Source organism: Phallusia mammillata, chromosome 7 (genome assembly GCF_965637545.1).
Source record: "Phallusia mammillata chromosome 7, kaPhaMamm4.hap1.1, whole genome shotgun sequence".
Taxonomy (NCBI): domain Eukaryota; kingdom Metazoa; phylum Chordata; class Ascidiacea; order Phlebobranchia; family Ascidiidae; genus Phallusia; species Phallusia mammillata.
Genome location: NC_137258.1, coordinates 8,152,885 through 8,169,635, shown reverse-complemented (window position 1 = coordinate 8,169,635; position 16,751 = coordinate 8,152,885). Strand labels below are relative to the sequence as shown.

Genomic DNA, 16,751 nt, shown 5'->3' with positions numbered 1-16,751 from the left:
CAGCAAACTAAACAAAGATGTGAGGCGCCAATGAGTGTGACTCTACAGTTGGCAACTCATGCTAAGAGAGAGAATGCTGGGTAGTCGTTTGTGGTAAAAATCTCGTAGCTAAATAGACAAGGAAAATTATACCAAACGTTAGATGAAAATCTGTTTAGTGTGAAACTAAGATGAACATATTCATACTGGGATCAGCCCTGAAGCGTTGATACAGACCAGCGATCACGGCATACATATCGATAAATTATATAGTGCGCCAGGCATATTAAAGGCGTGCTGTTTAGATATGTCACTCTACACGAGGCGTTATACCGAATGAAGCCGGTCTTCCTGGCACTGGAATGTGTAGATTTAAATTTGCTTTGTGGCTAAATATGGTTTGCGCAAATGTGCAATGACCTAAAGACAACACCTAGCACTGCAAACAGTTTACACAACCAATGTGAAGTATATTTAATCAGCTAAACTTTGAATTCGTTGAGTTATAAACGTCGGTGATTATCAAGTGTTGACCCTTAGAAAAGCAAATAGTTCAATGTTCACCTGCATGACAGATTGTCAGTTGAAAGTTACTGGTTATTTCTGGCGTTGTGATTAATTAGCTGGACGATGTCTACAAAGAGTTCAATCTCACCATCAGCGTCTTTCAATTCTTCCACTGGCGAGCATCCGTTTCGCAACTCACAAAATTTGACGGTTCCAAAAGGTGGATTAAACTCTAGCGCCAACAGCCGAAGAAATTCCTATTACACATGTAAGTAAGCTATAAGTGGATTTGGCAGTGAAGGTTAATGCCTGATGCGTTCACTGATTTAGGTAAGCGCGTGTTATCAAGTAATGGCAAAAACTAGTATAATCGTATTTTGCAGCGGGTTCTAAAACATATGCGTGAAAGACCATTCAACATTGTTCAAAATCCAGAACTTTTCTATCGATCAATCTGAAATTGTAAGTCGGGCTGGGCTTTAGGGTCGGTTTCGGACTTTGTCTCAGGCTTGAGTTTCAATAAAACTTGACTTTACAATTGGCCAAAAAAATTTGTTGCATTTTCACCAACTTTAAAGCCTGATTGGGACCTTGTTTTGTAAAAAAAGTTTGGCCGGTTTTAATATTGTACTTTCAGGCCATCTTACAGCTCTGGTGCAAACTAATAAACCTTATTGTGAAAAGTTTAATTACAATTGACCGTGTCATTTCTTGTCCAGCTTCGCCGCACAGGAGCCGACAAGGAGGTTTGCGACGTTATCGATTGTCACAATGGAGGATTACACCACTCAGAGACTGTCACTTAACGGTAATTACTTTTTCAACTTGAGCTAGTTGAGCTGCCCCCACTAGAAAACCTCACATTTACTTCAAGCTTGTTTTTGCAAACCAAGTGTAATTATTTTTTGTTTGCTGTTTTGTCAACTTTAATTGGTTTCCATGCACAGCAAACTAATAATAATAATTGTCAATTCTATAGAACCGTCTCACGAATTTTTATGAGACCAGCACAGAGTTGCAAGTCGGGCCGGGCTTTTCGGGCCGGGTTCGGGTTCGGGCCGGGTTCGGGCCGGGTTCGGGCCGGGTTCGGGCCGGGTTCGGGCCGGGTTCGGGCCGGGTTCGGGCCGGGTTCGGGCCGGGTTCGGGCCGGGTTCGGGCCGGGTTCGGGCCGGGTTCGGGCTTAGGTATTTGTCAGAAAACGGGCTCAAAACGGGCCTGACTTTACGTTCCGTTTCCGTCATTTTTTAGTAACAATTCTCTCGCTTTGATCGAATGCCCACCCTGGTCTAAAACGTATTGTTTACCCCATTGTCTACTATTGTTCATTGTGTTTGTTGTCTTTTCTCTTTTTTCTTTCTCATACTTTGTTGCAAGGCTTTCGTGGATAGACCTGTCAATCAAAATTTCGGGCCTAAACGGGCTTCTCAAAGACGTTTCGGGTTCGGGTCGGGCTTCGGGCTTATACTTTCGGGTTCGGGCCGGGTTCGGGCTCAGATTTCGGGCCCGCTTGCAACTCTGGACCAGCAAACCGGTTAGCATTACTGGTTACTTTTTGTAACAGAACAAGGTGAAAAATATGACTTTTGTGATAGAACCGGCTGACAAAATGTTGAATCCCACCACTGGTGACAATTATTAAAATATTATTTGTTTATCTTGCACAACTGTGTGAGCGAAACCTACAAGCAAGCTTTTCAATTGTCGTTTATCAAACATACGAATTTGTGTGTGTCCTATCCCAACCATGGTGCTGTTTGATGTAACTCCGAACAAGACTTCGATCTGATGTCTCGCTATTATTTCGGTGTTTGTCGAGTGGGACGGCAAACATTCTTGACAGTTGTTTACTAATCGAGTTAAGGTCTCATCTTTCACTCGAGTCTGGGAACGGTGCTGGTGGACTACGTCAGCTGCTGGGACCTAGTGACATCAACAGAAACATCAGCCATCTCAGTGTAGCTAGTCAGGAAAAGTTGCATTAGATTGAGATCAGTTCTGTCCAACACTGAGCGATGCAAGGGAGTGGTGTTTCAATATTGTCTTTGTTTATATAGTTTTATTGCTGATAAACGTTTCGTCTTTGTGTACCTTTTTAGCGGTTTCAACACACTCTCGACCCCTTTTAACAGACAACCTAAATCGATGGGTACTTGAGTTTACATCTCACAATATTAATCAATTACTGCAAGCCAGGCAGTGTATTTTACAATGAAGTTTACTGATCTTTTAGGGGTGTTCGTCATATGGCTAAGAAATCCTGATAAGTTTCTAAAGAGGTAGATTCAAGCAGCTTACGGACAAAGAAACCTCTCTTTCGAAGTAAACAATTTTTTCCTCTCATCTAGGAGTTGTGCTATATTGGTTATATTTGTTTGTGTTACTGTACTTTGCAGAAACTTATATTATTGGTTAGTCGCTGGGAATGGTGTTTGTTTAATCATCTGTGAATGGTTTGAGCGAGGTCAAAGTCATAGTTATGCACTTTTTCATGCGTATAAGTTACTTATAACTTTGTGAAATAATTTATCCTATAGGATCGTGTTAATTACGCTTATTCGTTGCATCCAGAATTTTAATGATTTGATTTACTGCCAACAAGAAAACAAAAAGAGAGCACTTTAAACTAGTTTTAACGACTGTGTCGCTTGGGTCTGGATGACTTGCAGTGCTTATAACGCATCGATGTCCGAGTCATACCTTAAGCGTCTTAGCAAACAAAAATTGTGACTGTTGACTGCGACAATAAGTTTGTTTCGCGTCATCGGGCAAGATAATCCGGCCAAGTAATAGCTAAGTGGCGGCCAATGTGCGTATGTTGCCTGGATGCTAAACTCAACTGACTAAATCCTAAATCAAAATAGCTTGGTCACGTAAAAACTCGCGAACACAACATTTCTGACAAAAGCTGCTTATTTTGTGTGTTATAGCCCGGTCTTATACTCCAACCTATAATGGCGTGACACTAAAGTTTCTTACACGCAGCTGGACGGGTAAGGTACAAAACTTTATGAACCGGTAAACGCTGGTGTATTGTGAAGCGTAATTTAGTTGCGCATAATGGAAGGGGACGGTGAGAAAAAATGGGACGACTACCTGAAGAAAGCTACGGTTTGCACGTCTAGCGTCATGTCAGGTTTTGGCCTCACAGCACCAGTTCTGTCAGGCACCACAAGCGGAGCCGATATTGCTGTGGTTGATGGACAAAGTGATTATTATCTCCCATTAACCCCAAAATCGGAGTTTGGATATATTGAAGTAGATCCGATACCGTCAGTGCTTATCACAGAGGCTTATCAAAAGGCTGGTAGTAAGTTCACAATGGAGCTACCGAAAGTACTCAATGCAAAGCCTAATTCGTCGGAAACACAGCGATTGAGGTCGGTACCGAGGGTTGGTGGTCATCAGCATCGCTCTGAGCTTCGTTCCGACAGTGAGAGTCGAGTTCACCATATAACCTCAGCCGAGCATCAGCCTAAAAAGGACTTTGAAGGGAGATTGAAACGCAACAAATCTACACCCGCGCTATCTAGTTTGGCCTCAAAAGACATCAGCAGCCCAAAGTCTGTGACACCGAAGTTGTCGCCTGGCAGACTGAAGATTAATCGCGCGTTACGTACAGCAAGTGCCCATGTTAAGTTTCTTAGAAAGCTCCGTAGAGCAGAAAAGGCTCGTCTGCAAAGAGAAAACAGCAAACAAGCGACCGAATATGTGGAGAAGGTTTGCATATATGCCTATTATAGGTCCTTTGCTTGACATAATGTGAAAAAGTCCCTGTGATAAATTGTGTTACAGTTTTAATTTCAAATAATTAAAACTTTTCAATAAGCGTGGCAACTGTGACCGAATCTTTTTTAGCAAAACACGAGTGATTTTTGCAATTTGTATTTGTCTTTAATTTCACAACCGAAAAACTCCAAAGTGGAAATATTGGTGATTAATTGTAGAGTATAAACTCTAACGTTTCTTACGCTTTAATCTTCAAGTGCGTTGTTGTTTTTTGTTGCCAAGATAAGTTGTGTTAAATCGCACCTGGACACCAGCAGCTTATGCTCGTGAGGCTGGCTGAGTCCAGGTGCGATATCGGGTCAAGGACTTGAGCTACGGTTGGCGATGGAAATCATATTTTGCGGTGTTACGCACTGTTTTTTTTTACAGCCACTGGAAAAGTTGAGACGAATTCTTCGAAGCATTCGTATTATCGTCGAAGTTTGCCTGGCTCTGAAAAGGTAATTTTCCTGGTTTTCGCTTCGTACGAACAAATTTTTACTCTTACATTGTTTAAAGATATGTGAAACAAAAAGAAACGGACGAGCAACTGACTCTTGTGGAAATGCAACTCAATCTCCAGGCCGATTTGAACAAGAAACTTTCATTCAATCCACATTATTACAGCGCCTCGTACATAGTAAGCTATGTTATGACAAAGAGCCAACTCCTTGGTCGTAACAAATAACGTTTGTCCGTGCAGGCAAACAAAGGCAGCAGCAAACTAAAGAAATTACTTGCAATAGCACCAGAGGCAAGAAGCAAACGTCACGTTAAAATGGTGAGTTCTTTTTTAAGTTGAATTGCATTTTACCGCATAATAAACGCTATTCTCTGTAGATTCATGCTTTGGTGCAAAACAAGAATGCCTTCTCAAAACACCCGGCCAATATCCGACTTAAAATGTGCCAAGTTATGATCTACCAAAGTTACGAATCGCGAAGGGTGATCATTAAGCAAGGTATTTTACCGAAAAAAAAACGATCTTTTCAGGACCAAATAGTAAAGTTAATGCTTGTAGGTCACCCTCCATCAGCTTTCTACATAATCCTATCGGGGACGTGTTTGATCAACGAACGTGTTGCTGGACAAAAAGGCGAGGATATGGTGCAAACCATCAATGAAATCAAAGAGGGGGAGGTGTTTGGAGAGGTATGATTGCATAAAATTGGAATCGTAAACTAAACCGATTTTAATTAAACTACGTTTACATCGTTTTGCCTTGATTGCAAGACATGAAAACATGTGTTTTAAATCCCTGGATTTATCATAATGTGTCGACGGTTTTTTGGCGAGTTTGTGTTTACCGAGTGATTCTCACGTTTCTTTTGAATGTCCAAACTCCCACCATTTATATGTATTTTACCTTCAAAGGTGGCGTTGTTAAACAAGACTGTGCGCACAGCATCAGTTGTGTGTAAAGATGATGTAGAACTGCTCGTCATCTACAAAGAAGACTTCGACGCGATTGTGCGAAGACCGATTTACAAACAACGAGAGGAAGTTATTGAATTTTGCAAAGACCTTGATATTTTAGAGTAAGTTTCATTGATTTGTTTTATAGTGTGTTTGATAAGTAATATTAAAGACTGGTGTAAACGAAAAGCCAAACCCAGCGCGTGTTGGGACCACCGCAGTAACAAAAGCTTTGAACGCAGTTATTTGCTTTTCAGATAACACCTTATAGCTGGGCGTGGTCCTTAAATATAACTTCTATCCATCTTTTAACGCTTATAAACAGAACGGCTACTCTTAAAGGGAATCTGTCGTCGCAGTGCTTAACCTTGGCATTGTTATCTTTACCTCTTGACACGAACGTGTTGTTTTGACCGCAGAGATTGGCCTGTGTCGGTTCTTGGTGATGCCTCGTTCGCACACTTCCAGTATCAATATTATCGCAAAGCGTGCGTGGTTGTTAAGAATAACTTTCTCTCCAACTTCATCGTTTTTGTCAAATCCGGAGAGGTAACAATTTGTTACATTTTATTTTTAAAATAACAATTTTGTTATAAACCTTGAGTTGCTCTCTGCAGTGCCGCATCGTGTGTACACTAGATGGCGGCAGATGTCAGTTTTCAACGTCCAATAACACAACGCGCAGCAGCTTTCAGCCTAAAATTAACCTTCCGTTGCTCGATCAACCGACAAGAAAACGCGCTCAACAACCACGAAGCAGTAAGTGTCTTTCAAACCTATAACAATGCTATTAAAAATTGCTTTCATGTGCATTCACAAACCTTCTCTTCAAAGAAGTTAATGAATCTAATGACCAAATCGTTTGTTTAGTGTCACTGGCTGTGAACATGGCAGGATTTGAACGTCTGTTGCCCACATCGGTCGAATCTCGTCCTCATCGGAACGGAATCTTTCTTCATCCGGATGAAATTGCCAATCCACATCCACTTGTGTCAAAGCGAAAACGAAAGGTAAGTCACCACAACTGTCAGTAGACTTATGCGCATTTATTCTCATCTTATTTGCTTTTAGTTCCAACCCAACGGGATCGATGTTATGGAATTAAACCAAAGCAATCCGAAGAATGATTTTCACACTAAGCAATACAAAATCTTAGTAAGCACAAAACTTTATCACTTTATCATAAAGCAAAACGCGTAAGACAACTTTACCCACGTTGTTTTCGACATCTTCCAACAAAATAAGAAATCTGGCACAGTTTACCCCACCACGTGTTCTTACAGCAAACGTTGGCGATGATGGGTAATGACGTCAGTCGGTCTGGGGTCACACGTCATCAAAAGCTGAACGGAATAAAGCAAAACAAAGAAACCACAGGAAATTGGCCCCGAGTTACAGTGGACGGTGGAGACGAGTCACATCACAAAGTAATCACAGCCGCGAATTACGCAAGGTACAATAAGTTGTCGGTCAGAACTTACGTGATGACATGACGACCACGACATGATACGGGTAGTTTCACGACAGACCGGAATACCCCTTAATTATTTTGCCAACATTATGTGCCGACTATCATGGATATGATGTTTTGTTATCTTGAAGCTTTATTACAATGTGTAGATCTAATTGGTAAGAGATTTATTAGGGTATCTTAACATATGGTAATAACCCCTTTGGTTTAATGCACGTAGCAAGCAAGGGGTCCATGCAACTGTCTAATTGAGAAATGCATGTTTGAAACGTCCTTCACCTTTAATTGTATACTTTAAATTTAAACTAGAATCTCCCAGGTCATTGCTTGGTGGGTGAAGACTATAACGAACCGTTGATTATTGATTCAAGTTCATGAAGACATTAAGTCATTCATCCTTTGGAATTTAAGATGTATATATTTGGCCTTTACAGCATCGGTTTCTTATTCAAATAGAATCTTTAATTCACCTGTTTTATTATATTTATCGTATTGTGCATGCTTGCCATAGGAGTTTTCAATTTTAAAACTTATACGGGGGGTCCAGGACCGAAAAAAGGACAAGGAAAGTTTTTAAAAATGTGTCTCTCGGTTTATGTAAATCATGTCGGGATATTGCAGGACAAGAGGTATACGTCCTTCAGTGATGGAAGACACTCCATATACTGTGTCAAAAAGAGGAAATCTTTCGCCAATTCGAAGTCTCACACCAAGAGACAAATGGAAGATTGCAGCTAACTCTGTAAAAACAATTGCCCCAAAACAGACGAAACCAACCAAGCCTAAATTTGCTCAAATTGCAACCCTAAATAGTGGATGCGTTTTTGTAAGTTCTCATGTCAGACTGGGGTGAAATATTGGGTCGTTTGTTACCAAAAAAGGCACAGAAATCAAATTAAAAGGGCTCCAAAACTACAACTAGGCTAGTTATAACACTTTGAGCTCGCTAAAAGTAATTAATTATTACCAAATCCAGTGAGTGTTTTAACACCAAAAAAGTTTTTTTCCTCGCTATTTTAATCATTGTTGTGTGTTTTATTTTTAGAACATTGTAATATGCAACAAAAATATGACAATTTTGAGGGTTTTATTTTTGTTTCATTAATTTAAACCTAAATTGAAATTTAACCACAGGGACTTGAAGAGCTGATGAAACGAACAGAACTTCGGCTTTCGCTGGTGAGCGAAGGGGCGGAATGTGTTTTCATCTCCAAAAAGCTTTTCCTGAAACACGCGGGTCCCAGGACTCTACGCAAGGTGAACAGAGTGATTGGACGATATCCCACGGAGGCCTACATACGAAGTCAGCTCGCTGAACAAACAGACTGGACTCGATTTCGCGAAGAGGTTGTGCGGGATGTTTTGGAAAGGCGAGATGAAAAGGACGTTATAGCTATTGCTAACTGACACAACATTTGCTTTTTGTAATTGAGAAATGTTACAGTGTATAATGAGCATATTTATCGTCACTTTTTTTGAAAATGCACTTGGTAAATACACAGACACACTGCGCATACCGACTGTTCTGCTAGCAACATTTTCAATAATATATAAAATTGGTGTGTCACTGCTATCAAAGGTTCCACAATGGAGTTTGGAAGTAAAACCGCAAAATAACTTAGCACCGTCCTTTTTCGGTGCTTATGACTTTCGATGGGTTCACTGCTGAGCCTGCCTAACTCAGCTGGTAGAGCGCGAGTCCCGGAAAGACTCCTGTCGTGGGTTCGATACCCACCACAGGCCGCATTTTTCTTGCCTACGCCTTGCCATATGGGAATGCTTGGTGACCGGGTAATTAGGTATGACACCTTCCATGAGCCTGGTTTACTGTGATTTATAGATTTAAGAGTGGGACGTGATCGCTGGTCTGCATACAGACGCTCTAGGGCTGTTTCCAGTTATGAATTTATCCTTTTTCGCTACTTTCCGTGCATGTAAGTATAACATGTAAGGACATTGAGCACAAGAGAACCGTTGCGCAATAGCAGGTATTTTGAGCAAATGCTTCTTGTAAGGTTAAGATCAATTTCGTTCTGGTTACCATGGCAGCATGCCGACGCACAACACGCGTTGAAGGAGCCCTGTGGCAAAATGCAGCGACGACAGAAACCCTGAAACATATGAAAGTGAAATTCGAATAAAATTTACAATGAAGTGTTTGTACGTGCACATGAGTAGATGGCAATAAAGATACACGATTTTTTAACGGCAATTTCCCACTGAATATGCCCGATCTTGTAGTAAAAGTTGAACAATAATACTACTTTAAGTTCATTTTAAGATATTATGCACTTTTACGTAAGCTCCATTTACGTAATATTTCACTGGAGAATTTGTTTTTCGGTTTTGATTGGTTTGTTGACATTCATCATCCTGGGTCTCCCGTGGTGCCTTTTTGTCATTGCCAGGTTTTTTGTGCGTGTCCATCTATAAATACACAAACCTTGCGTCAGGTTTTATTACAAATGTCATGTTGCGCTAACAAAACGTGCCATGATGAGATTAGAGTATTTCCCGCGCCCTGAAATTTGCTAAATCTTGTGTTCGGGCCATGCAGGTTTTTTCCCTAGCGCAGAGAAAATTAGTCGGTACAATTAGTTTAAACAATAAACCTTGTATGAGTGATTAATTACCCAAGTTACCAATCCAAAGGTTCATCAGATTAATGTAGACACAGCAGTACTGTCATCAACAGTTAATACAGAGTACATTGTACGTATAGGTATACGACAATTATAGATCGCTATTTCAAACGCTGTACCATTATAACAAAAGACCGTACGCAGAAGTCATTATGCAGTCGCACACATTGCTAAAGGCACATTGAAGGTATAGCTGGACTGGAAAAAAATTTTACCCAAAGCAACAGGTCATCAAATCTGCGTGGTAAAAATCATTGAAAACGCTTAGAAGTCTCTTTATCTTGATCTTAGTTTTAGCGAAAGCATGGGTTCAGTTAGAAAAAAAACAATTGGTTGTGTGCTTTGTTGTAAAGCAGGATCAAACTTAGATTGCAAGTAATCATGTGATCAAACGTTTTTCTGTGATGCTGTTAGTCAGCTTCGACAAGATAGACACCGGCCATTTTTGTATACTGTGTAAAAAGTATGATGACGTAACAACAGTCCTACCCACAAAGCATAAGCGGAAGGTGGTTTTTTGTAATGTAACCAACCGCCGCACGTGGGACATATTTGCAACAGTTATGTCACAGATCCTAGGTTTACTTTATGTTTTTGTAATAATATTTACAGACAGAATGGTTGAAAATACAAATTTTGTAAATTACCAGTTAATTCGAGAAAAACCTTATCATTACATGCATGTGACTGAGTGGTGCAAAACGAGATAGGAATTGGCAAACTGGCGTGGGTTTGTCTACATTTTCGGCGTGATGTGGGGGGGGGGGATCACGTCACGTTTGCTGTGTAACCGTGACGTATCAGACCGGTCGCATAACCAACGGGAAGTCTGCTCCTGGCGCTCAGTTGATTCGAAACTTCTTCGAAGTAACATCTCAGAGATGCTACAGTTTAGTACATGCGCTGTGTAAGATATTAACACATTATTTCAATTGGAAAACCTTGAACAAAAATACCAGTAAATAGCAAGAAACAGGAAAATTCCAGTTAGCAACACTTGGCACGCTTAGTGCGGAAAACTAACGTTGAGAACACGTTACTGTGCCAATCTCCGTCAAACGCCGGGCAAGTGACATAAATGCCAAATTATCAGCTTTTAAACTAAAGCAGTTGCTGCAAGTTGGAAAAAGATTTTTTTCAGTGTAAGCAAAGCACAGTGGAAAGTTAGACCAAGGATACAAAATTTGTGTAAACCGTTTTCGTGAATGCTTCGTTTACTTTCCTCAATCTATATCGACATGTTTCAGGTTTTTCCTCAATAAAGTAGTTTACTAGTATGGGTATTGAAGCAATGGACGTTCACAACATGTCTTGTAATGCAGAACCCCTTACTCAAGCGGGAATCGTGTCTTTCATTCCCGCTCTTCAGGTGAGAACAATGCCATAAAAATCAAAGTTTCAAAGTTTGAAAAAAGTATTTTACTTTGCAACACATTGTAACACAAATTTATAAATCCACTACTTTGTTATCTTCAAAAATGTTTAAAAATATGCAAGCCAACGTTTGCATAAAAATACGCAAGCATGTTTTTCCTTAAACATTTACATGCATATGTAAAGCTTTCTGATTAACCAGTTGTTTTATCCTGGAGCACAGGCGTTTCTGAACGGATTCGTGAGCGTGGCCGCCATCAGAAGCAGACATAAATTGCGCAACAACTTCGTTTACGTGAACGTAGTTAGCCTGTTGTCTGCCAACATGATTTTCGGTATTGTTACATTCTACGCGTTCCTCAACAAGGCTCATCACTTCGAACATGGCAAAGTTTTTGATTCAACAGATATGTACAGGTAACTGGGCAAAAGTTTAACGGATTGGGCTGTTTATTTAAACCATTGTTAAACCCTCTATTGACTTCTTGTGTTGCCATTACCGCTTTATAAATAGATGACACACATATATTAACTATGAATTAAATTTAGACAACACAATGGCACACCAAGCACAATAATGGCACACCAAACAACTGTTGTGAGTTAAGGCGGTTAAGGCAAATGACTCATTTAACCACCGCATTGCCATGTGATCACCAAGAAACCTGGCGTTTTTTTGTGATTCTTAACAAAAAAAACTAACTTACAAACGCCTTCCACACAAATACTTAAACATTCAAACTTTATACGTATTCATTTTAATTTTCAAACACATGCCACCCTTTCACATTGATCCAACTCCATGAGCCTTAAGTTAAACTAATCCCACACCCACTTGTATGGTTCCTACAAAAAATGCTCATTCCAAAGTTTTCTAAGATACTGACAGTGCTGTTGTCAAGTTACCTGTATGCATAAACTGGAGTTCATCTTTGTTTTAGAATCGCCAATGATCATTCCCATCATTCAACCGTGAAAGCCTGGTGGGGTTTTCGCGCTGCCTTCCAAATTACATTGTTCCTTACCATGAGCGCCAACGTATCGGCTCTCATTTACGGTTTACGGGAGAGTTCGTACTTTATTGGACCCGGGGGACTCACTAGAAGCGGCAGCTCGTCATGTCAGGTACAAACTTAAGTGATAGAAAAACTAATAGTCAAAACCAACGCAAAGAAAAACATTTCCATGTGTAACAAACTGACAAATTAAACTTTACGTTGTGAAAAAAGCTTTCTTGAAACAGTAAATGTCCTTTTAGAACTTTAGAACTAGAATGTTAGTCAAAATGTGGTAATAATAAAGCTAAAATATTTGAGTGTATTATGTGTAGCGTGCTGGTGAAAATGACTCACATTGAAGAGAGTATATTAACGCTGTTTTCTCTAACTTGTCGACTTTTCAGGAGGTCAAAAGTGAATCTCCAGAACGAAAGAGAAACAAGGCGATTGGGATTGTAATTTTCACCTGGTTTGTGCCACTCATTCTATCAATCGTAGCAGCAACAGAATGGAATTGCCTTAGTCTGTGCGAGTGTTTTGATGCTTACTACGCCGAGCATTACATCTGCCAAGGAGGTGAGTCTTGTTGTTGTTTTGTGATTTTGATCATTTCAATAGCCACATATGAAGCAACTGTTACGGAAGTACCTTGGCAGTCTGGGGTTTGGTTTACCGGTCGTGGGCGGCAACATTATTCTTGCCAATAAATCCCTTTGTCTCCCTAATTTTGTCACAAAACCGTGCAGCAACGGTTTCGCACACTGTTCTGGTTTAGTTTCGCAACTTTGTTAAAACTTCAGGAAGTCAATACCTTACGCCACTCAAGCCACACGTATATTAAACCAACTTTATAAAACAGGAAGCCGTTCTTATGTCTGATTACTAAAGCAGTGCGTATAACGCCATTTAGCGTCACTGGTAGCCGTTGGCACACAGCAAAGATACACGTTATGTGTGCCGCATATCACAAATCGCCGAAGTTACAAAATGCACATATCAGTGCAACAACAAAAGACAAAATAGTACAGAATAAAAATATTTGGTTACACGATCATCGACATGACAACGTATGTTAGACTTAGTTGCCAACAATGATCTAAGTGTGTTAAAATGCTGCACGTTCTGTAGCCGCTAACATGCTGTGTATCGTTGCATTACGCTGCAATCCCCTTGATTTGTGATCTTACGTGCTATAACTAAAAACACGATCCATAAGTAAGACGTAAATCGTGACCTTTATGTTTTGTGACGACCTGCATTCGGGACTAACATCTGAATGTTGTCCAGTACAACATAACAATAACATTAAGAAAATCACGTAGATCATAGTACGCCAGGCCCATTGAAGGCGTTGAAGCCAGCCTGAATCAATCCAATCTCACACGCATTCCTAACAAACTAATTAGGTTCTATATTTATAGCTGAAGGCGCGGCCTCTGTTTGTGGGTTTGCATTAAAACGACAATCACTTCAATCTAATAACGTTTACAGATAGACACAAGGAGTGCAGTCGGGTGTTTGAGAATATGTCAAACAGCTTCATGCTGACTGTAATAATCATCTGGCTTCTTTTGGCAATCGTGCTTCTGGCCACCATGGTGTCAACATACCGAAAATACCGTTGTGCAACGAGCGCTCGATTCCCAAGGTCGACTGCTATTACTTCGGTGTCTTATGTTGCTGAAAGTGGTGGTAAGTTGAGTTGTACAACAGTTTTTGAATTAAAGGTGACCAATAACTAGTCCGTGTTGAAAGAAAATGTAGAAGCCGTCATCGTCGGTTAGAATTCTGTTACATTCATTTCCAATTATTCAAACTTAATGGACCGACAAAACGTTTAGGTTTTGCAATGTCCCAAGTCGAGACGTACCAAGACGCTTTTAAAAGGTTGGACTAAAACCGAACGATCAGAAAAAAGTTAAACTACTTCTACAAAATTCGGTACAATTGTTGAATATTTTGAACCGAATTTTCCAAGGACACGTAAACCGCTTTGAAACATGCCTTTTGCAAAAAACCAACCAAGAAAAGGCAATTTCTTCGTTGCGATATTGTTTTATAGAGATAATGGATTTTAATGAATCACGCGAAAATCAGGCATATAAAACTTTGAGCATTACTTCATACCCAAACAGTTTGGTTTCGCTTTTATTTTTAAAACTTTCCAGGCAAAACCGAAAAATATCTGATACCAAACTGATTACACTTTAGTCATTTTAAAACTAGAAGAGTCCCTTATCATACAAGAAGGCTACCGCTACAAAGTCGGGTTAATCAAGTAACAAAAATGGTTGTAACTTCTGTGAATCGCAAAACTAAATATCTTCTAAACCAGTGGTTCTCAAATGGGGTCACTTGGCTCTCTAACCAAGGGATTTTTAATTTCAGTGAGGAAATTTGTGGCAGAGGAATTGGGAAGGAAAATAAATAAATTTCAATATTTTATTATATAACACATAACATAAATTTGTACAACTAGGAATTTCTACAATACATCAGGAAATGCCGCTTTAAATGCAGTGACTAAGCCTTTCTTATGATTTTTGTTGGGGCGGGATTGGCGATATATTGGTTAGATAGGGATATTAAACAAACATTGAAAACGTAATGTTATAGACTATATTCATACAGGTTTTGGAATTGCAAATATCTTTACTCGTTTCTTTTTGCCGCAGGCACCAACAGTCAGGACGATGATAACGTTTTCACAGGCGGAAGTCCGAAACGAAACTCAGTGGTAAGCTTTGTACAACTCCATAAATGGCTTTTGGGCCTAGAATTTGGAGTCTAAATTTCTATTTTAAATTTTCTTAAAATGTTGTCGAAATGTCGCATGTTTGTCACCATAAGGAACGTAGACTCTGCGCCAAACCTGTGACATATTCGTATGTATGCAAATATGTATGCAAAAGCTGATCCAGTTATGAATGGATGTTCTAATACAAGTTTCTTTTTCTGACTAGTTTGTGCTGAAAATAATATTAAGACAGAATTAGTTTGGTAGTTTTGGCAAACATAATTACGATGAAGAAATTTAACTTTCACCACACAAATAAATAATAATCAATGTTTGTGATTGTGAATGTGAACGCCAAAGCATTTCTTTTTCGTGCAGAAAAACGGACACACACAATCTCTTCCTCACCGCAGAGCGAAACTTTCCCACCTTAGCCACAGCATTAAGTCTATGATCCTTATCTCTGTCCTCTTCATACTATGCTCCGCACCCTCAATGATCACTATCTTCATCGACATTGTAACCATCCCTTACGTACTCAATCTGCCTGCCGTATTGCTCGGCATTGTTGTAGTGTATATATACGGCATGGCAAGTCCAATTATTTTGGTTTACTACATGTACGGCTTGCGTTATGCGGTTATTAGTCTTCTGCAGTCGTTTTATTGCTGTACGAAAACTGTGGTCAGTCGTGGAAGTACCTCCGGGACTCGTAAGAGCACAAAGCCGTGATTCAGAGGGGTTCATTCAATCTTGCGCACCTTTGCCAAAAACAGAACTTGTGATCAATGACCTTCGTTATAAATATAGCAAGTATCCATGGTCGTCGAAAGGTCGGGTAATTGTAATGGGGTTGGTCACGCTTATTAAGGTATTCAAAGCGTTTGGAAAGTTTATTCATTGTTATTTATTTGTCATAGTTTTCTATGATTAATATTGCTTTAGCCTTACGCAAATGTACAGTTCACCTGTGCAATGATTTTAACTCTCAGACGACGAAAAGAACGTTATTTTATTGAAAAATTGTATAAAAGTGTTATTTACATATGTTGGAAGAGAGTAAAATTGCCATATTTTCTAAAGTACACCAAACTGCTTTACCGTCTTAAACATTTGATTCTTTAACTATATTTAAAGCACTGCAACTAAATAAATATCAAGAAAAAATTAAATTTAATGTCAGTACTTTATTGTTCTTTAAAAAGTTTTATCTAATGAGTAATGTTGTTTGCCACATACTTGGGAATGCTGAAATAAATTTACTTTTATCAAATAGATGTCGCCATGGAGCAATTGTAAATAAAATTAAGGATTTATTTTTGGCACGAACATCCGCGTTCTTATTTGGCGCATATTTGAATAAAGACTGGTGTTTGAGTGGTATTGTGCAATTGTAGGCTGACATTTATTGGTTTGAAATTAGCCTATATGTCGGATCGATGTGAGGATTGTAGGTAAAAAGCAAAAATAGCAGTAGTAAAAGCATGAAACGTTTCCTAAAACAATACCAGCTAAGGGGTACAAGTTTAGTAGCAATTGAGTCTGACATTTAAATTAAGTTAATATTTTATTTGATTGTTTATTTCCAGTAAGTTCGGGGTCATTTTGGTGAGTGCAACATATTCAAAGCATAGGGGCACTTATGGGCAACTTGAAGTTACCAAAACAAATCGTTAGGCCGTATTCTCAAAATTTGATCTCAAAACCTAAAATCTCAACAAAAACAATGGGTCGAAATAAAGTTAAAGATATACAAGAGCAAATAGTGCTTGCACTTATTTTTATATGATTATTTATTGAATCCCCTTAATTGGCATTAAGATAGGTCACATTGTATACTCAAATGCAGGAAAATACGAAAA

The 16,751-nt window shown here is 39.4% G+C and overlaps 2 protein-coding genes across 3 annotated transcripts; both read left to right on the top strand.

The window, feature by feature from the left end:
• The first annotated feature begins 2,366 nt into the window (after window positions 1-2,366).
• LOC145239372 (uncharacterized) lies at window positions 2,367-8,650 on the top strand. 2 transcript variants are annotated; one of them, XM_080102682.1, is made up of 14 exons: window positions 2,369-4,203; window positions 4,642-4,712; window positions 4,771-4,891; window positions 4,955-5,032; window positions 5,092-5,212; window positions 5,273-5,403; window positions 5,626-5,789; window positions 6,087-6,216; window positions 6,285-6,426; window positions 6,538-6,677; window positions 6,739-6,822; window positions 6,951-7,120; window positions 7,760-7,964; window positions 8,273-8,650. In XM_080102682.1, the coding sequence occupies exons 1-14, from the start codon at window positions 3,544-3,546 to the stop codon at window positions 8,543-8,545; spliced, it is 2,490 nt and encodes an 829-aa protein (XP_079958808.1). In that variant the 5' UTR covers window positions 2,369-3,543; the 3' UTR covers window positions 8,546-8,650. The 2 variants fall into 2 exon arrangements, with proteins under 2 accessions (XP_079958810.1, XP_079958808.1); XM_080102684.1 differs by lacking the exon at window positions 7,760-7,964 and having other exon boundaries at window positions 2,367-4,203; window positions 8,273-8,363.
• Window positions 8,651-11,032: 2,382 nt separating this feature from the next.
• Window positions 11,033-16,243, top strand: LOC145239512 (uncharacterized). The gene is made up of 7 exons (XM_080102839.1): window positions 11,033-11,149; window positions 11,378-11,571; window positions 12,096-12,279; window positions 12,557-12,728; window positions 13,644-13,844; window positions 14,828-14,889; window positions 15,268-16,243. The coding sequence occupies exons 1-7, from the start codon at window positions 11,057-11,059 to the stop codon at window positions 15,619-15,621; spliced, it is 1,260 nt and encodes a 419-aa protein (XP_079958965.1). The 5' UTR covers window positions 11,033-11,056; the 3' UTR covers window positions 15,622-16,243.
• The last annotated feature ends 508 nt before the right edge of the window (window positions 16,244-16,751 follow it).

Coding starts and splice junctions, on each gene's coding strand:
- LOC145239372 (XM_080102682.1), top strand. CDS start 3,544: ATGGAAGGGGACGGTGAGAAAAAATGGGACGACTACCTGAAGAAAGCT. Junction 5,033..5,091: donor GCAAACGTCACGTTAAAATG/GTGAGTTCTTTT, acceptor TATTCTCTGTAG/ATTCATGCTTTGGTGCAAAA. Junction 6,427..6,537: donor CGCTCAACAACCACGAAGCA/GTAAGTGTCTTT, acceptor TCGTTTGTTTAG/TGTCACTGGCTGTGAACATG.
- LOC145239512 (XM_080102839.1), top strand. CDS start 11,057: ATGGGTATTGAAGCAATGGACGTTCACAACATGTCTTGTAATGCAGAA. Junction 12,729..13,643: donor GCATTACATCTGCCAAGGAG/GTGAGTCTTGTT, acceptor TAACGTTTACAG/ATAGACACAAGGAGTGCAGT. Junction 14,890..15,267: donor GTCCGAAACGAAACTCAGTG/GTAAGCTTTGTA, acceptor TTTTTCGTGCAG/AAAAACGGACACACACAATC.